Source organism: Canis lupus, chromosome 2, assembly GCF_048164855.1.
Source record: "Canis lupus baileyi chromosome 2, mCanLup2.hap1, whole genome shotgun sequence".
Taxonomy (NCBI): Eukaryota; Metazoa; Chordata; class Mammalia; order Carnivora; family Canidae; genus Canis; species Canis lupus.
Window position 1 is genome coordinate 36,284,912 of NC_132839.1, and position 22,629 is coordinate 36,307,540.

Here is a 22,629-nt window from a genome sequence, read left to right on the forward strand (position 1 = left end):
GAAGGGTAAGGAGACCTCTTGTCCTGGGGCTGGGCCAGGAGTAGGGAGGGTGGAGTTAAATCAGTAAGTTGGTGCCAGTTCCCCTGAGGGCCTCAAGGGACCTCTGCCTGAGGAGTCAGCATTTGACCTTGTAAGCAACAGGGAACTCCGGTAAGCTCCAGGGTAAAGAAATGAAGGGGTCCAGTAGGTCAAGGAACCACTTAGGCAATATGTGGACTGGTTGAAGCAAAGAGACTGGGAGTCAGGGAGACCCACCCAGAGACACTCGGGCCACACTGAGGATACCTGTAGGGATGGCAGCATCTAGACATGGACATCCATAGACATGGAGCCAGTAGGCTCTGGGGCCTCATTTAGGTTAGATGATGGAGGAAAAGAAAGGAGGGTCCATGGGGTCTTAGTCATTGGAAACCAGGGAAGCTGTGGTCCTTCACTTGCTATTAATACCCAATTTGGGATGCCACTGATTCATCGTGAGACCTAACTTCTTTCCCTGAAAATGCAAGTTCTTTAGCCAAATCTTTCTCTGACTCAGGCCTCTACACATTAATATTCTACCCCTAGGAATGGCGTGGGGAAGAGGCTTGATATATGGCATACGATATTTTCTTAGTATCTGTCACTCTACCCTTCTTACTGGATTCTGACAAATATTGTGGTCTGTGGCAAGGCTCCCCGTAGAGACATGAGACCCTGGCATGGCTGGATGGGTTGTGAGCCCCAGAGTACAGGAGGTGAGTGAGTGTCATGGGGAAGGCGTAAGTGGTTTGAGCAAAGCTATGGAAGTGACCTGTAGCAGGCACAAAAGGGACAACCCAGGGCTGAGGTGGTCTGGTGGGAAATGACTGAGTATCCCAGGGCAAGAAGAGAAAGGAGGCGCTGGCCTGCAGGAAGCCAGTAACTCCCAGAATCAAGACAGTCCTCATAAGGGCTCTTCTTGCCCAAATCCTCAGCCAGAGTCTCCCTGGCAAGAAATCTCTGCTGCTTTTCTCTGTGCTTCCAAAGGAGAAGGCCACCGTGTTACCTCTGTGCATGTCTGGTGGAGAGTGTTACTTGCAGAAGTAGGAACTCAGGAACTCCTCAATACCTTTTGCCATACCCAGCATTCTCCCACCCCCGCCATTCATATGCAACTCTCTCCTCGGACTCCCCATGAATACTGAGGAGAGCCCTTTGTCCCAAAAGACACTTCTGCAATTCTGGTCCTCTCCTCCCCTTCCAGTCACCACCTACAATTTCCTGTCACAGCTTCTCCTAGGCCACCTCAGAACTGCAACACACAGGGGTATTTTGTCTCTGAGGTTTTACCAGAGAGGAAAGGAAAAATACCTCAAACCAAAGTCTGCCTTTGCCACCCGAAATATTCCTCCTTTCAATTAAAAGATAGAAAAGAAAAGAAAAGAAAAAAAGAAGCCCTTTTAGGGAAGTAAGGAAAGGCAGCGATAATTAGGGAAAGGACAAAGTCTAGTTACCCAAAAAGTGAATCTGAAAGTAGGTGGAGGTTGACAGGGACAGGAGGGAAGGGTTTAAAGGCAACAGAATCCCGACTTTTTTTTTTTTTAGATTTTATTTATTTGTTCACGAGAAATACACACACACAGAGAAAGAGAGAGAGAGAGAGAGAGGGGCAGAGACGCAGGCAGAGGGAGAAGCAGGCTCCTCGCGGGGAGCCGGGTCCTGGAACCGCGGGGTCACGCCCTGAGCCAAAAACAGATGCTCCACCGCCGAGCCACCCAGGCGGCCCAGAGTCCCGACCTCTTGGGCTCTCTCTAAAAGCAGATACCCTTGGCAAGTGAGGCACAAAAGTCATAGCACTGGTGTGACTCATGTGGATTTTGAGGCCAGCCGGTCGCAGGAGAGGGCTCCCTGCCGGTTTCCTGGCCCGCGTCCCCCGTCCGGGCCTGAGGCAGAGCGAGCCAGGGAGCCTGCCGGCTGCCGGCTGCGGAGCCTGTTCTCTCAAACTCTGCAGGTTCTCCCCACGCCCCCCCTCCCCCCCACGGTGCCAGGGCGCGTCGGCCTCGTTCTGGAACCAACTGGTGCTTCTAGAAACGAAACGAAACGAAACGAAACGAAACTGCTTTAAAGTTTGCATCTCCGGCTTTTGACGTTCCCCGCAGTCCGCGGAACCCCAGCCGGGGCGCGGCGCGGCGCGGCGCGGGGCGGGGCGGGGCCGGGAGCGACGGCGACGGCCACGGCCCGGCGCGCGGGAGGACTAGGGGTGCTGTGCGCCCCGCCCCGCCGGCCCCGGACCGCGGAACCGCGGGCTGGCGGGGCGGGGCGGGGCGGGGCGGGGCGGGGCCGAGCGGGGCCGAGCGGAGCGGGGCGGGGCGGGGCGCGCGCTGACCGCGGCTCCTTGCGTCCCTTAGGCGGGGAGCCCGCGCCCCCGCGCGCGAGCGGCCGGCGATGATCACCTAGGAGGCTGGCGCGGGCGGGCGAGAGCGGCGGAGGAGCCGGGCACGGCGACACGCGGCCATGCAGCGGGAGCCAGCGGCGGCCGAGGAGCCCGGGTGCCCCGGCGGGCGGCGGCGGCGGCGGCGGCGGCGGCGGCGGCCCGGGGACGGCAGGACGCGCGTGGTGCGCTCCAACCTGCTGCCGCCCCCGGGCGTCGAGGACCCCGCGGCGGGCGCGGCCAAGGGTGCGCGGCGGCGGCGGCGCGGGGGCGCCCAGCGCCTGGCCGACAACCGGCTCAAGACCACCAAGTACACTCTTCTGTCCTTTCTGCCCAAGAACCTGTTCGAGCAGTTCCACCGCCTGGCCAACGTGTACTTTGTCTTCATCGCGCTGCTCAACTTCGTGCCGGCGGTGAACGCCTTCCAGCCCGGCCTGGCGCTGGCGCCCGTGCTCTTCATTCTGGCGGTCACGGCCTTCAAGGACCTGTGGGAGGACTACAGCCGCCACCGCTCAGACCACGAAATCAACCACCTGGGCTGCCTTGTCTTCAGCAGGTGAGCGGGGCCGCGGCGCCCCGGGAGCCCGGCGCTGGGCGCGGTGAGCGGTGGCACCGGGCGGGGCGGCCCAGGCGGCGGCCCTGGGGGTGGAGGCCCTGGCCTGCGCGCCCGGGGCGCAGGAAGCCGGACACCTCGGGCTGGGCCCGCGGGGGGTGCCCTGCCCCTGCCCGCCGTCCAGATGCCGCATCCACACCGGCACGGTCCAGGGCTGGACTCCAGCAGCCTCATCCCCGGCGCCCCCGCCTTTTGAGAAAAAGGAGGGACATCCATGCCCTGATCTCTGGTTTGAAGTCCCAACTTCAGTTTTTGGCCAGGCTTTCTGGGACAGGTTGTTTAACAAGTTTAACTACCAAGCACAGGTATATAAAGCTCAAGCTTAGATAACCCCTTTCTTGTTTTGGGACAACAGTGAAATTGTCACCAAGGTTTGGTGTGACCAGCACAGACATATAGAAAAGCAGGGGTGATAGTAGCAATGTCCATCCACTGATGTGAGTTTGGAACAGGCCACCCAGCTGGGTGCCATCCCATAGTTGACTGTTTAATGTTAATTTTCTAAAAATCAACCCCAATTTCCAAATGGAAAACGGAGGCTTTCAGGGGTTTTCGAGCCCTGCCCATGCTTGGTACAAGGGAATGTCATCACATTGGGCACTTCCTCTCTCCCGGCACCTCCCCAGAGTTTTGGACTCTCCGCGTGGGGGAATGCTCTTTTCCGTTTAGACTCCTCACCCCCAAAAAAGCCATTTGGCTGCAGAGCAGTCTTGGAACAGCGTCTAGTACCTGAGCCCTTCAGGTGGAACCTCTCAGGAGGACAGATGGGCTTGGCTTCTCTCCAGAGCTCAGCCCAGCTTTCCTTCCTGTTCACCTTGCTTGACTCCTGCTGTAGGGGGCTGATGTGGGCCTCTGTGTTAAAGACATGATCTTGTCCAGCTTCCATTGCATGTGAGAGGCTTCCAGGAAACCCCTTATGTTCACAGTGGCAGATTGTTCCCTTAAAAGATGAGGGTCATGGTTATTCCTACCTCTTAGGATAACGTAGATGCAGAGTATTATTTCTCACTCTTCCAGCAACACTGGTTGTGCTTCATACTTATTTTACAAATGAGTAAACTGAGGTTCACAAAGGTTAAGTAACTTGCCCATGGCCACACAGCTGCTGTGTAGTGGTATTCAAATTCAATCCAGTTTTTTTTTTTTTTTTTCTTTTTCAGTTCTACAGCTTTTCCAACATTACTGGTGCTTGAGGTTCTTAAATTTATATAAAACTCACTTGAGGAGCTTGTTAAAAATAACTCTCAGGCTCCATGGCCAGTGTTTCTGACCAAGCTCTTCTGGGACTGGACCCAGGAATCTGAGTATTTAATTAGCACGGAGGTGATGCTTATATAATGGCTCATACTTTGAGTAATGCTGCCCTCTTGCTCTCAAGGGGTGCCCACTGTCCACAGTCAGCAAGCATGATGTCAGTGGACAGGGCCGTGGAATTTCCTGGCTCCTGTTCACAAGAAGCCTGAGGCCAAGAATGGAGGAGGCACCTATTTCACAAACGTCCTCTGTCCCTAGTGTGAGGACTTTGGAAAGCTGTATATCTGCCTTCTGTATGACATAATTGGTGGGACTCCAGCAGGTTTAAGTCTTTACACTCATACCCCTTCCTGTTATCACTGAGCCAGTCAGTAGCTCCTGTGGCCTCCTTTTCAGAAATACTTGGGCCTCAGGAAGTATAGTATAATTTTTAATTGACAGAGTGTTTTTAACCCATTAAGTCAATTGACCCTTAAAACAATTATCACCCCCAACATGCAGATGAGAAAATAGAGTGGGACCCAAAAGCGGTTCTCTTTACTTGACCTTGGAAGGTTTCATGGGATTTTGAAGCATTCATCTTCCCCTTGGACCATACCTATCTGTGTTCTCACCTTCCATCCTGACCAGACTGAGATTCTTAAATAATCGGTACAGCCCTAGGGGCAGGTCCTCAGGGATAATGATGCTTTCAGGAGTTCCTAAATATCTCCCAGCTCCCAAGTTGAATGCATTTCTGTGGGAGAGAAGGGGTCCTTTCTTTAGGAAGGTCCCAGGTGCTTATGCGTAGGTATGACAGGGGTGTTCAGAAGCCATGTCAAACTCCTCCAAGCCCAGGGGGTCTGAGATTGATGTTTTCAGGATTGAGCTGTGAGTGGTATGCATTTCTCAGCCCTCCCCCGTCCTCTGAAAATGGTGAGAGACTTGTGTTCCCATTGCATTCCAGGCTGTGTGTAGCTGCCTTGAAACTCCTGTCCATCAACTCAAACCAGTGCCCTGATTTGCTCCTCACTCTGCCAGGCCCTAGCTAGACCCTGGGATAGAAAAGGAGGAGGCTGGGTCTCACCTAGAACTTACTGCAGGGAGTGATTACACTTCAGGATGTATCCATGCATGGGAGACCCTAGACCTAGCCTAGGGATGCAGGATGCAGTTCAGGAGAGGCTTTCCAGAGGAGGGCATGAGTGAGGATTAGGAAGGATGTGGGTGTGAAGGGAAGATGCTGCAGTGGAGGGAACATGGTGGTGGTGGTAGGGCATGGGATAGGGTCAGGGCAGCCTGAGACTACAACCAGGGCATAACCTGTTTGTGGGGGCAAGGTGTGTGCTTGTAGCCCAGGACCTCAGGGGGCTGGCATTGGGCCAGAGAAGTCCAGGAGATGACTTATTTTATGTCAAACCAAAATTTGTTCAGTGCAGAGACAGTGGGAGGTCAAGTTCTGTTTTGGGCTGTGCCATTGCTCTGGTTGATGTGCAGAGGGATGTAAATGTAGTCAAAGCATATGTAAATCAGAGTATGAGCAAACTTTAGTTGGGGAAGCGTTACCTACTGACACTGTTTCTGGCATTCCTTGGACATCTCTTTGTGTTGTGACTACAACTGAAAGTGCGTCAGTTATTTACACCATTATTTATGTTTCCCTCAGTAACATAGTCTTTGGGTCCCTTCTTTATGAGAATCTCCATCAGACTTGTTAGAAATGCAGTTTCCCAGGCTCTCCCTTCTCACCCCTGAACTCTTGAGCCTGTGCAGGTGGGAGAGCTGGCATCTACAGCATGGCTTTGTTTACACATGAAGTTTGTGAAGCAGTCCTCTGCTTCCATGTCCTGAGCCGATTGCATCCTCTTATGGATTTCAGATTGTTGGTATTTAGGAAGATCCTCCTGAGCCATGCCCAGTGGGATGAGAGAGAGGTGGGTGATCCTGGGGGGTCAGGTCCTGTCAGTGGCCTCCGAGCTGGTGGGATTGGTCAGTTTGAGTATCACTTAGTCATGGTCTGGTGGGTTGGAGTGGGTGTGGGAAGTCCTTCATAGTCATGCAGACTCCTTGGTGCTAGCAGAGGCTGGCTAGAGAAGTCATCTCCCTTGGGGCACCAGGTGAAAAGAAAGGGGGCTTATTGAGCAGCCAGCTGGGACAAGGTTGGTGTCATCAGGGGCTTGGGCTAAGAGGGGGGTAGGTGGTTGCAGGGTGAAGGCTGATGGGGCTGGAAGAGGTGAGGGGATGGGAGCACAGAGTCCGCCTGCAGAGTGCTGATTCTGGTGGCAGAAAAGCAGAGAATAGTTATCAGAGAAGGACATTGATGAAAAAGTTGAAGACTCCTAGAAAGGAATGTTGCCCAGAAGAGGCAAAGGGAGGAAGCAGAGACCATGCATAGAAGAAATCCTCATCCTCCTCTTCAACCATAGGGGCAAGTGGATAACACTGTTAAAACAAACAAACCTCACCCCCTGCCTAATAAGGGTGCAGCTTGAGGTAAGGGTGCTACCCAAGGCCCCTGCCTTACTTGCACAGTGTTTCCTAACTTGTCAAGTGAGGTGCTGGCCCCAGGCCAGGTACCCCTCCTGGTGCTCTTGTCCTCTGGCCCTCCCTCCCTCTGCCCCATGCCTTGCCTGGGTCAGGGTGTCATTTTGTTTTCCTTTTGTCTCCATTCTCTTTGTAATAATTCAAATAGACTCTTATGGACACCTTCCAATATCTGTCTCCTAGATGGTGGAAACAGTATTTCTGCAGGAAATAATCTGAGATGACTTTTCCCAGAATCATTTGGGCTTTGTACATGGATTTGAGTGTGGTGGGTTGGTGTCTTTCCATCCTCCTTTGGGAAAACAGGTAGTCAGGAGGTGCTCTAACGCTTGCTTATCTTGGAATTGCTCAAACTTTGTTCCCTTTCCTTTGATTCTCACTTCATTTCCCCAGCTCACTGGGGTTATCTGTCCAACTGGCTTACCCTGGACTTCATGATTTGTTTTTTCAGAAGAGCCTGAAATGACACCCAGCAAAGTTCTCCTTTTGTTTTCTGTTCATTTATCTGGCCTCCCCTCCCCTCCCCTCCCCTCTTCTCCCCTCTCCCCTCCCCTCCCCTCCCCTCCCCTCTCCATCCTTCCCTTTCCTGGGGAGTTGCATCTCTTCCTTGTCAGCAGCAGAAACATAGCGACTTTGTCTTAGTTGGAGTCAAAGATTTGCAAAAGCAGAGATACCAAGACCAGATCCAGGAGACAGGAATATGCCCGAGTAATGCATGACTTCTTTAAGCAGGGCTGTCTCTCAGGTATGCTAGGCAGGACAACACTTGAGGAATTATATTTGGACATTGACATTCATATGGCTTTTAGAAGTTATTTTTCTTTTGATACCTGTCATGTTTCACATGTGACTGGGCTCATGGTTGTCAAATTGTAGAAAAAGAACCTTTCTTTTCCTAGAAATTTGGTTGCCCTCAGAAGGTAGGCATGGGGCAGTTCTTTACTTGTTGATAGGAGGCAAGTGGCGGGGAGCCTGATGCGGGATTCAATCCCAGGACTCTGGGATCTCCACCTGAGCCAAAGACAGATGCTCAACCACTGAGCCACCCAGGTGCCCCAGTATAATTCTGTCTTAACCTAACACCAGTCATATTTTCACATTTCCATTTTTTTCACAGATGGGGAAACTGAGGCCATAATTCCATCTTATCCTCCCAACAGTACCATTACTTTTTATATCCCCATTTCTCAGATGGGGGAAACTGAGACTTCGTATGCCTAAGGTCTCCTTTAGGAGGCAGCAGTACCATGGTTTGAAACCGTAGTCCTCCTGCTCTGACTTCACTTTTGCAGTTATTTTTGTGTTTGAAACCTCTACCCCCAGGAGAAGTAGGCTTCTTTTTTTAAAAAACTGTTGAAAATTTTATTCATCTCAAAGTACTTCCTAACTTCCTCTATGAGTTTTTTTCTATGACCCATTAGATATTTAGGAATGTCTTACTTAATTTCCACATATTTGTGCATTTTCCAAATTTCTTTCTGTTACAGATTCTAATTTCATTCTATTCACACATATGGAGAAGTACACATATAATGTACCCTCATGAGGTTTCAACAGTTAGCAGCTCATGTTTCATCAGTGTTTTATCCTACCTACTGCCTCTCTCTTTTATTTTGAAGTACATCCCAGATATTTCTTCTGTAAATGTTTCACTATTTATCTTTAGAAAAGCAATGACTCTTCAAAACTAAACTGCAGTGTCATTACTATACCTAAATTGATACTAAGTCCTTATTAAGTACCTAATCTGTGTTCAGATTTTCATTTGTTTCATAAATACCATACATATTTCTGTTGATCTGTATGTTTCAATCAGATCCAAATAAAGTCTTACTGTGATTGGCTGGTAGGTCTCCTTTAATCTGTAGATGTCCTCCTCTCAAACTCCATTTCTCTTGCTCATTTTCTTCTTGCAATTATTTTGAAGAAACTAAGTTATTTATACTGTAGAGTTTCCCATGGCCTGAATATTGCCAATTACTTTTCTGTGGCATCATGTTACATGTTCGGTTCTGCGGTAATTCTGTTTAGTGGTAGATTGGTCTGGATGCTTTATCAGAACTCCCTCAGGTACAGATTTGACTTTCTTTTCATTTTTTTTTTTTTTTGGTCAAAACCATATTCATAGATGTTGTGTACTTCCATCAAGAGGAACATAATGTTTCTTTGCCCCTGTTTTTCTGAATGGATATTAGCAGCCATTTGATGATCATGGCCTCCATCTATTAATTTGTTGGTGGATGCCAAATGTTGATGGTCTAGTTTACTATTGGTAATACTTTTATAAAAAGACCCTTCCCCTCATCTACTACCTAAGTTCCCAGTGGTACAAATCAAGAAAAAGAGAGAAATGTTTGATTTGCATCTCTAGCATCTTCTGGTGGGAACCAGTTGGCTTTCTAAAATTTTTAACCTTTTTATTTTGAAATAATTTGCAGAAAAGTTGCAAAAATAGTGTAGAATTTTTGTATATCCCTCACCTATCCTCTTCTAATTTTAACATTTTACTTGACTGTATTACAGTGATCAAAACTAAGAAGTTAACATTACCACAAAACTATTGATTTTATTCTTTATTCAGATCTAAACAGTTTTTCCTTTAATGCATTATTGTAGGTCAGTTATTTTGCACTGTCATGTCTTGTTCCTGATCTGAGAGGGAAACATTTAGTCTTTCACCATGAAATATGATGCTACGTTCGGCTTTTGTATAAATGCCTTTATCAGGTTGAGGAAGTTCTCTTCATACTTTGCTGAACTTTTTTTTTTTTTTTTTAAATCAAGAAAGAGTGTTAGATCTTGTTAAATGCTTTTTCTTATCTGACATGATCATCTGGCTTTTGTCCTTCATTAAATTGATATAATTATTACATTGATTTTCGGATGTGAAACTAAATTTTTCCTTCCTGGGATCCATCCTATGTAGTCATGGTCAATCCTGTGTAGTCATGGTGTATAATCTTCTTTATAGTTTACTGGATTCAGTTTAGTAGAATTTGCTGAAGCTTTTTGCATCTGTATTTATATGGGATATTGGGGTGTGTGTATATATATCTCTTTGGTTTTGCTCTAAAGAAAACACAATCCTGGCATCATAGAATGATTTGGGGGTGTTCCTACTATTCTCAGTTTTAGAAGAGTTTGTGAAAAGTTGGTGTTCTTCACTAAATGTTTGGAAGAATTCAACACTGAGGAGAACTTCAATCTAGGCTTTTCTTTGTGTAGTTTTAAAATCACTAGTTCAATCTCAATACTTGTGGGTCCATTCAGATGTTCTATTTGTTTTTGAGTCAGTCGTGGTATTTTCTTATTGTCCTAGGACTTGTCTGTTTCATCTAAATTATCTTATTTGTTGTCATACACTTGTTCATAATAATATCTTCTAATTCTTTTTATATTTGTAAGGTTGGTAATAATGTATCATCTTCTATTACTGATTTTAACAATGTGAATGTTCTTATTTGCTTGCTCATTCTAGCTAATGATTTTCCAATTCTGTTGATCTCGTCAAAGAATCAAGTTTCTTTGTATTGATTTTTCTCTATTGTTTTCCTATTCTCTATTTCATTTATTTCTGCTCTAATCTTTATTATTTCCTTCCTTCTGTGCCTTAGGCTTAGTTTGATCTCCCTTTTATAGTTATTGAGGGTAGAAGATTAGGTTATTTTCTAAGTAATTTTTTCTTTGTTTTTAAAGATTTTACTTATTAATGAGAGACAGAGAGAGAGAGAGACTGAGGCAGAGACACAGGCAGAGGGAAAAGCAGGCTCCATGCAGGGAGCCTGATGTGGGACTCGATCCCAGGTCTCCAGGATCACTCCCTGGGCTGAAGGCGGCACTAAACCGCTGAGCCACCCAGGCTGCCCTTTTTCTTTGTTAATAAAGGTATTAACAGCTACACATTTCCCTGTAGAAACTATTTTAGTTGCATCTCATAAGATTGGTTGTATTCTTTTTTCATATTTTTTTGTCTCAAAGTATTTTCCAGTTTCCCTGGTGACTTCTTCCTTGAATTCCTGGTTATTTAGTAATGTAGTAATGTCTTATAAATTTTTACATGTTTGTGAATTTTTCAAATTTCCTTCTGTTAGTGATTTCTAATTTCATCTGATTGAAGTACTCTGTGTGATGTCAATCCTTTAAATTTGTTGAGGCTTGTTTCATGATCTATCCTGGAAAATGTTCCATGTGTGCTTGAGAAAAATGTGTATTCTGTTGTATAAAGTGTTCTAGAGATATTTGTTAGGTCTAGTTGATTTAAAATGTTTACATTTTCTATTTCCTTGTTGATCTTCTGACTGATGTTTTAGTCATTATTGAAAGTGGAGTGTTGGAAGTTTCCCAAGTCTTACCAAATCTTTTATTTCTGTTAGCTTTTGCTTCATGCATTTTGGGGCTCTGTTAGATACATATCATTTTTTTTTAAGATTGATTTATTTATTCGCGAGAAACATGGAGAGAGAGGCAGAGACACAGGCAGAGGGAGAAGCAGGCTTTATGCAGGGAGCCCGATGCGGGACTCAAACTCAGGACTCCATGATCATGCCCTAAGCTGAAGGCAGACGCTCAACCACTGAGACACCCAGGCGCCCCTGCATAGCTTTTTATTTTATTTTATTTTATTTTATTTTATTTTATTTTATTTTATTTTATTTTATTTTATTTTATTTTATTTTATTTTATTTTTAAATTTTTTTTAATTTTATTTATTTATTTATTTATTTATTTATTTATTTATGAAAGTCACACATAGAGAGAGAGGAAGAAGCAGGCTCCATGCACCAGGAGCCCGACGTGGGATTCGATCCTGGGTCCCCAGGATTGCACCCTGGGCCAAAGGCAGGCGCTAAACCCCTGCGCCACCCAGGGATCTCCTGCATAGCTGTTTAAAATGTTTATGTCTCACTGATGAATTAACCTTTTTATTAATATAAAATGCATTTTTGTCTCTACCAATTCTTATTTTAAAAATCTGTTTTGTCTAAAATTAATATAGTTATTTAAGCTCTCTTGGTTACAGTTTCCATGGTCTATCTTTTCTCATCCTTTAACTTTCAACATATTTTTGTCTTTGAATCTAAAATGTTTGTCTTGTAGATGCCATATGGTTGAATTTTGAATTTTGAAAAATTTATTCTGCCAATTTTTGCCTTTTGTCATAGTATTTTATTAACATTTAATGTAATTACTGATAAGGTAGGATTTATGTCTTCCAATTTGCTGTGTGTTTTCTATATGTCTTGCATGTTTCTGTTCCATAGACTGCCATTATTGCCGCCTTTCAATATTTTCTAGTGTACCATTTTAATTCCTTGTTGTTTCTTTTACTAATTGATGTTCTTAGTTATTTTTGTAATGGTGCTATAGAGATTGCAGATAGTATCTTAATTTAAAATAATGTAGTTCACATTAATACTAACAATTTCCATTGTGTTTAGAAAATGTCAGGTTTAATCCAATTGGTAGTGAAATGGAATAGAGAAGCCAGGCAAAAGTTGGTCAAACAAGCTTTTAATGGGACACGATCTCAGCCTATGAAGTTCCGTGGCCGGCGGGGGAGGGAGAGAGCAGGGAAGTCCCGGGCAGGGAAGTCGCACCCAGGCACACCTCTGGGGGGTCTATAAAGGGTTTTGGGCAGGAAGATGGGGGCAGGGTGGCATTCCGATTAGGGCAAGGGTTACAGGTCTTGTAAGCTAAATTAGGGTAGGGCGGCAAGGCCGCGTTATTGGGAGGGTGCTGGCCTGGGGTTGGCCGTTTTGAGGTCCCCAGTCTCGCCAGCCCAACAGAAAATTCATTCAGTGCCCCCCTCAGTGCCCGTCACCCAGGGTGTTATTCTATATGTTGGCAGATTGAACACCAATAAAAAATAAATTTATTAAAAAAAAGAAAAAAAAAGAAAATTCATTCAGTATAATTCTATTTTTTCTTTCTCCTTTGTGCTATTACTATCCTATAAATTTGTACCTTTACACGTCGTAAGTCTATCAACACAGATTTATAATTACTGCTGTATGGAATTGTCTTTTTTAGAAACTTTATTTAAATGCAATTAGCCGGGATCCCTGGATGGCGCAGCGGTTTGGCGCCTGCCTTTGGCCCAGGGCGTGATCCTGGAGACCCGGGATCGAATCCCACGTCGGGCTCCCGGTGCATGGAGCCTGCTTCTCCCTCTGCCTGTGTCTCTGCCTCTCTCTCTCTCTGTGACTATCATAAAATAAATAAATAAATACCTTAAAAAATTTAAAAAAATTTAAATGCAATTAGCCAACACATAGGACATAATTCATATCTGATGTAGTGTTCAATAAGTAATTATCTTTTAAGTCCACATAGGAAAAGAAACAGTTATGAAAAAATATACTTATCTTTTTTGCATTAACTGGTATATCACCTTCAGGCAGCCATGTGATGTGGAACTATTGCTGATGATTCTTTTTTTTTTTTTTTATTTATGATAGTCACAGAGAGAGAGAGAGAGAGAGAGAGGCAGAGACATAGGCAGAGGGAGAAGCAGGCTCCATGCACCGGGAGCCCGATGTGGGATTCGATCCTGGGTCTCCAGGATCGCGCCCTGGGCCAAAGGCAGGCGCCAAACCGCTGCGCCACCCAGGGATCCCTTTAAGATTTATTTACTTTAGAGCACAGGCAGTCCCACATGAGTTGGGGAGGGGCAGAGAGAGATTCCAACTGATGCTGCCGCCAGAGCAGAGCTTGAGGCAGGGCTGGATCTCCTGGCTGCAGACGTGACGTGAGCCAAAACATAGAGCTGGACGGTAACTGAGAGAGTCAGTGAATGCTCTGGGTATTGGGCTTTACCCACAGAGAAGGTCCAGCTCAGCTCCCATTACAACATTGTTCTGAGGCTGGGACTTTGTGAGTTACTCCGAACTCAGCCTGCCTTTTCTGGAAGGGGTCAGATATCTCCTCCTGTCTGGAAGCAGGACTGCCTCCAGGTGTGCTTGCAAATACTTAGTTATCACAATGACTGCTGGTCTTCCTCGTGCTTGTGCTTGGTATTCACGGCCAGGCTGCTGCATGGTATCTGATCTACTTGCTTTGCTCTGGACAGTCCCACCCCATAAAAAACTGCCCTGCCACCAAGGCCATTTAGGCCCTCATTGAAAAGCATTTTGGGGGCACCTGGGTGACTTAGTTGGTTAAGCATCTGCCTTTGGCTCAGGTCATTATCCTGGGGTCCTGGTATTTAGCCCCACATCAGGGTCTCTGCTCAGTGGGGAGTCTGCTTCTCCTCTCCCCTTTGCTTGCCACTCTATCTGCCTGTGCTCATACCCTCTCTCTCTTTCTCTTTCTCTCAAATAAAACCTTAAAAAAAAAAAGGATTTTGGGAAGACTTTGAAAGAAAGCACTTATCCATGTTTCTGGATTACTTGACTTGAGAAGATTCAGAAAGGTCTGTGTGACATTGGGGTCCTGCCCGTCACAGTGGGGTGGTCCCTATCTGCTGAATTCCTGAAGCAGGGGAGCCCAATGTACTTATTTGTACAAGTCTTAACCTTGCTATATATAGTACATCGAAGGAACTGGCAGTTAAAAATGGAAAGGCTATTTTGATTTTGATTTTTTTTTTTAGAATACTCTTAGCTTGGTTTTCCATGTTTGCTTGTTTTGCATTTTCCCAGAGTACAGTTTGTATGCATTGCCCTGGATATACACTCTGTGGTTATTTTTCCCCTGAGTATACTGTAGTTTGAAATATTTTGCCTACAAAACTATTTTCATTAGGTAATAACACATTCTTTTGCCCATTTTAAGCCAATCAGGGACAATTAAAACCCCTTCAATGAGGTTGAACCCTTGCCAACAGTTAGATGCTGAGCAGGCTGCATCTCTCTTCAGCGCAGTGCCCTCATTTAAATAGAAGGGAGGACTAAGTGACATGATGCACAAAAAGGCTGAAGCAATGCCAGGCAGGCAGGTGTTTGAAGAAGTTATCTATAGCTCATTATTATGATTATTACTACTACTATTATTTCTATTATTGTTCAGAGCTTTTGGTCAAAATCTTTCTTAACATTGTTAATTACACTGAAGTAGATGTATTGCCAGCCCAAACAACGAACTTTAAGTGTCATTCAGTCTGTGTGGTTTCACCATAGGTAAGTGGACAGTTTTGGAAAAGCATTTTGAAATACTGAAATAATGGGAGCAGTGGACTCCCGTTGCTACCTTCATGAACCCTTGATAATCCAGGGGTACCCTTGGTTGGCTCAAGTATCTTCTTAGAAATGCACTTCACTGGAAAAGCACTACAGGGAAATAGCAAAATTAAGGCATTTTTGTTTCTTAGAAAGCAGTGTGATGTAGTTCATTATTTGGCAATAACCCTTTTATAAATGTATCAAATAAGTTAAATTCATTGATTCATTTAACGGTGTCTTTGAAATTCTCATTTTTGTTTAATCAACTGTTGTAAAAATTAAAAAAAAAAAATCCTAAAGTAAGTCTTTGGTTTTCAAAAGGAAAACAAACCTAGAGCTGCCAGGACTTGCTTCCTCCAGAGATATATTCTACAGGACTCTTCGGACAAGTGCTTCCCAGGCATCCTAATCCATGATCTGTGATCTCAGAACAGTCAAGACATAAGATCAGTGTGGGAATCTGCTTTAGTTTTTCTTGCCCATCAGGTTTGCCTCTTTCAGGAACTGTAGGACTTTTCTAGGAAGGCCCCAGGCTGTGAGACGAGGGGGTAGTCTGGGTCTTATAAAGCTGTCCATCCCAAAGCTCTGGAGCCCCCCTGAGAATCCCATTTCTCCCACTTCTTTTCCTGTTGTTCTTCTCTCCCCATCAGTGCTTTTATGAATGGAACCTGCTGCCCCCAAAGGAATCCAGTAACAGAGGGGTTAATGAAATGGAAGGAAATGCAGCTGTCACCAGACAGTTGAGCTGAGCTCTTTGTTCTCACTTCTTACTACTCTTCTATCCCACCCTTTGTTTTTGTGTATTTCTAATAGCAGTTTTTTAAAAATCAAGTTCAGGAGGGTCTGTTTTTGGTTCCTGTTTGCATACTTCGTCAAAATGTGACCTTGGGACTCTTGGTGGTATGTATAGTATGTCAGCTGTGGATAGGGAGGTGCATGTGGTGGATGCTCAGTGGCACCCCATCTGTGCCACCCAGACTTCTTGTTCCAGCAGCCTCATCTCATTTGGGTGGCACCCAGAATCTGGGTTTCATCTAGACGTTCCAGTTCTCTCAAGAGGTGAGTGGGTAGAAGAGGGGGCCCTGGGACCTTATTCTGAGGATGTTAGCATAACCTTTTTCTGTGCTTGGGCAGAGATGCAGATGGGGCCTCTCCCCCAGCCCTCTGCCATGTTGGACATCATTCTCATTTCAGTTACAAAATCTGTCCTCTCTCTCTCTCTCTCTCTCTCTCTCTCTCTTCATTGCACAGTGGCTCAGGAAATGTATTGACTCCAAAAACTCAGGACAATCTGAGACAAAAAGGCAACGCAGGAAGTTGAGTGTTATCAGGAGGGAGACAGTGGTTCCTCTTGGGATGCTTTCAGCTTTTGTCTCTCTCAGAACAAGCAAACCATTTTAAAACATAAATCCAAATGATATATTTCAGAATGTCTTCTATAAATGACAAATAAGGGCCAGAAATGTTCCCCACAGATGTTCTGCCGTCTCAAGATACACATGGCATTTATTTATTTTCTAAAAAAGAGCACTTTTATTAAATTGCCTAATATTAGTTTTGTCTTGTTACTCACGGCTAGTTGATAGAAGCCTAGGTGGTACCTTTCCATATTGTAATTGTTATCACCCTCATTCTTTTCTTTGTTCATTTTGCCAGGACAGACTTTAGTCAAATCAGATGTGTGCGACTTTTCCTGGCACTTAACTGGCATTGTGACTTGCATTGTAACATTTTCCATTTACAATTTTTCTTTTTTTGGAAAGAAAATCGTTGCCTTTAAGTGGGATGGAAAGTTTGATTCATTACACTGAAATCTGGTTGCTGCGTTGCCTTCTGTAACAGCACGGTGAGTGTTACACCATGTTGTGGCTTGGATGCCAAGCTTGCAGAGGCCCCTGGTGCTCTTTCATACAGAGATGGGGACCCGAATTGGGTCCCAGTACTGTGGCAGCAGCCCCATGGATAGGAACTTCTTCATGGGTTCTGTTTAGACTCACTGTTGATCACTGTGAACCCCCCTGCTTATGGTCTTAGTTTCTTTTTTCCTTTTGGTTTCACATCCTCTTAACAGCTCTGTGAAGTGTGTGGGGGATATAATGGGGATTCCCTCATAGTAAGCCTGTGGGGCTGGGTGGAGGGAGCATAGTGTCTGTGATTCCTGGCTCTGTTCCAACAAGTGTGTACAGTAACGTCTTAAATCAGTCCCTGCTTTTTCAATCCTGTGTTAACTTTGTCTTTTCATTGTCTGTATTTGAGGCTTTGACATCTGGGGCCCTATGGATCCTGGTGGTTTACAACCCCTCCCAGGACCAGCCAGTTCCTAGTGAAGGCCAAGGACTTGTCTGTGAGTGCACCTTTCATATGCAAACCAACCAATCCAGAGCCCACACTCCAAATACTTCTTTATTAGGCTGTTATCCTCAGGACCACCATCTCCCTGCCCCCAATGGGCGGGGGTGGGGGGGTGGGGGTGGGGCCAGGGTGCAGGTGCCAGACAGCTAGGCACCCCTGTGTACCAGAGCTCACTGAAGTTGTTGCTAAGCCTGCTTACCCTACCTTTCCTTCCAATGGAAACCACAGTAAAGAGTTGCTCACATTGTCCCCTTGTCCTGATGGGCCCAAGTGCTTCCCTGAGTGACTGCCTGTGGTGTTGCATGCCTCTTCCTCTTGGAACTGTGAATAACTGTATTTTTAATGGCAGTCATCTCCTGATCTGTTGGCCTCACCACACCTGAATAATAATAAACCCTTCATTTTAAGACATCCCAAGAAGCTGCTTCCCTCAGGCCTTCTTCACCCTCCTTGTGTGCTTGACTTGACTTGTCCTATCTACTGCTGCCTTTGTCAGTGCCTCACTTCTGGTTCTCCTTCCTCATTGTCACTAGAGCTGTATTTTTTGGATTATAAATATGTCATGTCTTTTTCTTTGAATGTTGGAACCTACCAGTAAGCCTGGAGGTCATCCCACTACATGGTGGGGTGCAGCCCTGGACCTCTGTGCATGGGATCCTGGGACACCTGTAGCCCAGCCCCTCTGCACTCTGCCACCCTCACCCCATCTCTAGGCCTTTTTTCTATGACTCCTGATGACTGCTCTCTCCTGCTGCCATCTATGCTGGGAGCAGAAGTCCCCCCTCTGTACCCTGGGTATTACTGCTCTTCTTCTGTTCTAGCTGTTTCTACGGACATACTGCTCTGTCCTGCTCTCTGGTCCACTCTGGGACCAGCCAGTTTTCACTGTCCCTGTGGTTATTGTTCCAGAGCAGGGCCTCAGCATCTTTGAATATATAGATGAGTGAGTGAACTAATCATGATATATGGGTCATGGCACGATGAATGCTTGTGTTAGAATAATGGCCCCCTAGAGATCCTGGTCCCCAGAACCAGAGACTATTAAGTTATATGGTACAGAGGTATTAAGGTTGGTGTGATGTGAGGGCGGTTGCTAATGAACTGACCCTGAGATGGGGACATTATCTTAGTTCTTAGTCGAATCACAAGTCCTTAATGTAGAAGAAAAGAAGGCAGAAAAAGATGCAGTGTGAGAAGGGCTCAGGAATTCTCGCTGGCTTCAAAGATAGAAGAGCCACAACTTGAGGAATGTAAATGGCCTAGAGAAGCTGAAAAGTCAGAGCAACAGACTTTCTCTTGCATCCTCCAGGAGGAGCACTGTCCAGCAGAAACCTTGGTTTTATTCCCGTGAGACTCATGTCTGACTCCTGATTTCCAGAACTAAACAATAACACATTTATGTTGGTTTAAGCCACTGAGTTGTAATTTTTAACATCAGCTTTAGGAATTGAATACATTAGTGTTCCTGGGAGGATATAACAAATACCAAGTGCTTTAACTACAGTTTTTGGTGTGTTACTATTGAGTTATATAGTATCAGTTAAAAACATCTGTAACTATTTGAATTAGCTGAGAATACATGAGGATCTCACTTTGCTTAGTGGGATCACAAAGACATGATATGTTGGATATGTTGGAAAAGAGGTGTTTATTATTTTTCAGTTGAAATATTTAATAATTAAACATTATGCATTTCTCTAGTATGGTATGCTTTCAGAAGTATGCTTTCAGAATTTTACAGTTTTTTTTTTTTTTTTTTTTTTTTTATGATAGTCACACAGAGAGAGAGAGAGAGGCAGAGACGTAGGCAGAGGGAGAAGGAGGCTGACGCCTCCGGGAGCCTGACGTGGGATTCGATCCCAGGTCTTCAGGATCGCGCCCTGGGCCAAAGGCAGGCGCTAAACCGCTGCGCCACCCAGGGATCCCGCTTTCAGAATTTTAAAGAACTTGTACGGTGAAGTTCCTGGCTAGCCTTGTAAATTCTTCATTGACCCTCTCTGGAAATGGTGGCTGAAGAGAGGCCTCAGCTCAGAAGGTCCAAAACTGGAGAGTGGAGAGGTGGCCCATGGGCTCTGGGATCCCAGGTGATGTTACCCAGGGCCGCTGACCACCTTCTTGTCATGCACTACCCTGCATGAGCATCCAGGGCCATCTTCAACTTGGATTTCTGTGTAGATGGGATCCAGTTGTTTAAATATTTCAGGCTCTTGAGAAAGTGTCTCAAACCAGATAATTATCCTGATAACATGACGAAACCAGAATTTACCAAGGGTAAATGACAAAGAGGCTGCATATATCCTTTTTAGAAAAAATTAAATGTTATAGACAGTCTTTTTAGTGTAACTGGATCATGAGTCATCTTCAATCCTTTTTTTTAATTGGAGTTCAATTTGCCAACATATACCATAACATCAAGTACTCATCCCATCAAGTGCCCCCCTCAGTGCCCATCACCCAGTCACCCCCACCCCCTGCCCACCTCCCTTTCCACCACCCCTGTTTGTTTCCCAGAGTAGCAGTTTCTCATGTTCTGTCTCCCTTTCTGATATTTCCCACTCTTTTTTTCTCCTTTCCCCTTTATTTCCTTTCACTATTTTTTATATTCCCCAAATGAATGAGACCATATAATGTTTGTCCTTCTCTGATTGACTTATTTCACTCAGCATAATACCCTCCAGTTCCATCCACGTCGAAGCAAATGGTGGGTATTTGTCATTTCTAATGGCTGAGTAATATTCCATTGTATACATAGACCACATCTTCTTTATACATTCATCTTTTGATGGACACCAAGGCTCCTTCCACAGTTTGGCTACTGTGGACATTGCTGCTATAAACATCGGGGTGCAGGTGTCCCGGCGTTTCCTTGCATCTATATCTTTGGGGTAAATGCCCAGCAGTGCAATTGCTGGGTAGTAGGGCAGGTCTATTTTTCACTCTTTGAGGAACCTCCACACAGTTTTCCAGAGTGGCTGCACCAGTTCACATTCCCACCAACAGTGCAAGAGGGTTCCTCTTTCTCCGCATCCTCTGCAACATTTGTGGTTTCCTGCCTTGTTAATTTTCCCCATTCTCACTGGTGTGAGGCGGTATCTCATTGTGGTTTTGATTTGTATTTCCCTGATGGCCAGTGACGCGGAGCATTTTCTCATGTGCATGTTGGCCATGTCTATGTCTTCCTCTGTGAGATTTCTGTTCATGTCTTTTGCCCATTTCATGATTGGATTGTTTGTTTCTTTGCTGTTGAGTTTAATAAGTTCTTTATAGATCTTGGATACTAGCCCTTTATCTGATATGTCATTTGCAAATATCTTCTCCCATTCTGTAGGTTGTTTCTTTTGCTGTGCAAAAGCTCCTTATCTCGATGAAGTCCCAATAGTTCATTTTTGCTTTTGTTTCTCTTGCCTTCATGGATGTATCTTGCAAGAAGTTGCTGTGGCCAAGTTCAAAAAGGGTGTTGCCTGTGTTCTCCTCTAGGATTTTGATGGAATCTTGTCTCACATTTAGATCTTTCATCCATTTTGAGTTTATCTTTGTGTATGGTGCAAGAGAGTGGTCTAGTTTCATTCTTCTGCATGTGGATGTCCAATTTTCCCAGCACCACTTATTGAAGAGACTGACTTTCTTCCAGTGGATAGTCTTTCCTCCTTTGTCGAATATTAGTTGACCATAAAGTTGAGGGTCCACTTCTGGGTTCTCTATTCTGTTCCATTGATCTGTGTGTCTGTTTTTGTGCCAGTACCACAGTGTCTTGATGACCACAGCTTTGTAGTACAACCTGAAATCTGGCATTGTGATGCTCCCAGCTATGGTTTTCTTTTTTATTAATATTCCCCTGGCTATTCGGTGTCTTTTCTGATTCCACACAAATCTTAAGATAATTTGTTCCAACTCTCTGAAGAAAGTCCATGGTATTTTGATAGGGATTGCATTAAATGTGTCAGTTGCCCTGGGTAACATTGACATTTTCACAATATTAATTCTTTCAATCCATGAGCATGAAATATTTTTCCATCTCTTTGTGTCTTCCTCAATTTCTTTCAGAAGTGTTCTATAGTTTTTAGGATCTAGATCCTTTACCTCTTTGGTGAGGTTTATTCCTAGGTATCATGCTTTTGGGTGCAATTGTAAATGGGATTGACTCCTTAATTTCTCTTTCTTTAGTCTCATTGTTAGTGTATAGAAATGCCACTGACTTCTGGGCATTGATTTTGTATTCTGCCACACTGCTAAATTGCTGTATGAGTTCTAGCAATCTTGGGGTGGAGTCTTTTGGGTTTTCTATGTACGGTAGCATGTCATCGGCAAAGAGGGAGAGTTTGACTTCTTCTTTGCCAATTTGAATGCCTTTTGTTTCTTTTTGTTGCCTAATTGCTGAGGCTACGGCTTCTAGTACTATGTTGAATAGCAGTGGTGAGAGTGGACATCCCTGTCTTGTTTCTGATCTTAGGGGAAAGGCTCCCAGTGTTTCTCCATTGAGATTGATATTTGCTGTGGGCTTTTCAAAGATCAATTTAAGATGCTTAGGAATGTTCCGTCTATCCCTACACTTTGAAGAGTTTTGATCAGGAATGGATGCTGTATTTGTCAAATGCTTTCTCTGCATCTATTGAGAGGATCATATGGTTCTTGTGTTTTCTCTTGCTGATATGGTCAATCACATTGATTGCTTTACGAGTGTTGAACCAGCCTTGCATCCCGGGGTAAATCCCATTTGGTCACTTTGAATAATCTTCTTAATGCACTGTTGGATCCTATTGGCTAGTATCTTGTTCAGAATGTTTGCATCCATGTTCATCAGGTATATTGGTCTATAATTCTCCTTTTTGGTGGGGTCTTTGTCTGGTTTTGGAATTAAGGTGATGCTGGCCTCATTGAACGCGTTTGGAAGTACTCCATCTCTTTCTATTTTGCTGAACAGCTTTAGTAGAATAGTTATGGTTTCTTCTTTAAACGTTTGATAGAATTCCCCTGGGAAGCCATCTGGCCCTGGACTTTTGTGTCTTGGGAGGTTTTTGATGACTGCTTCAATTTCCTTGCTGGTTATTGGCCTGTTCAGGTTTTCTATTTCTTCCTGTTCCAGTTTTGGTAGTTTGTTGTTTTCCAGAAATGCGTCTATTTCTTCTAGATTGCCTAATTTATTGGCATATAGCTGCTCATAATATGTTTTTAAAATCGTTTGTATTTCCTTGGTGTTAGTGGTGATCTTCAATCTTTTTTGATCTCAGACCCCTGTCAGTAAAATGTACTTTTTACTGCATGTGCACTTAATGTGTGTTTATTTATGTATGTCATAGGCATTCAGTACATGATTGAATGAGTAAATAAATACACTAGTA

The 22,629-nt window shown here is 44.8% G+C and overlaps 1 protein-coding gene across 4 annotated transcripts in view; it reads left to right on the plus strand.

Moving 5' to 3' along the window:
• ATP10A (ATPase phospholipid transporting 10A (putative)) overlaps positions 1-22,629 on the plus strand; it is a 190,583-nt gene continuing 167,954 nt past the window's right edge. For 2 of the 4 annotated variants that reach the window (XM_072795450.1, XM_072795451.1), the window contains exons 1-2: positions 1-150; positions 2,367-2,945. In XM_072795450.1, coding sequence (XP_072651551.1) covers positions 2,473-2,945 — 473 coding nt within the window. In that variant the 5' untranslated portion in view covers positions 1-150; positions 2,367-2,472. The remainder of the gene's footprint in view (positions 151-2,366; positions 2,946-22,629) is intronic. The other 2 variants (XM_072795448.1, XM_072795449.1) reach the window with 1 other exon arrangement.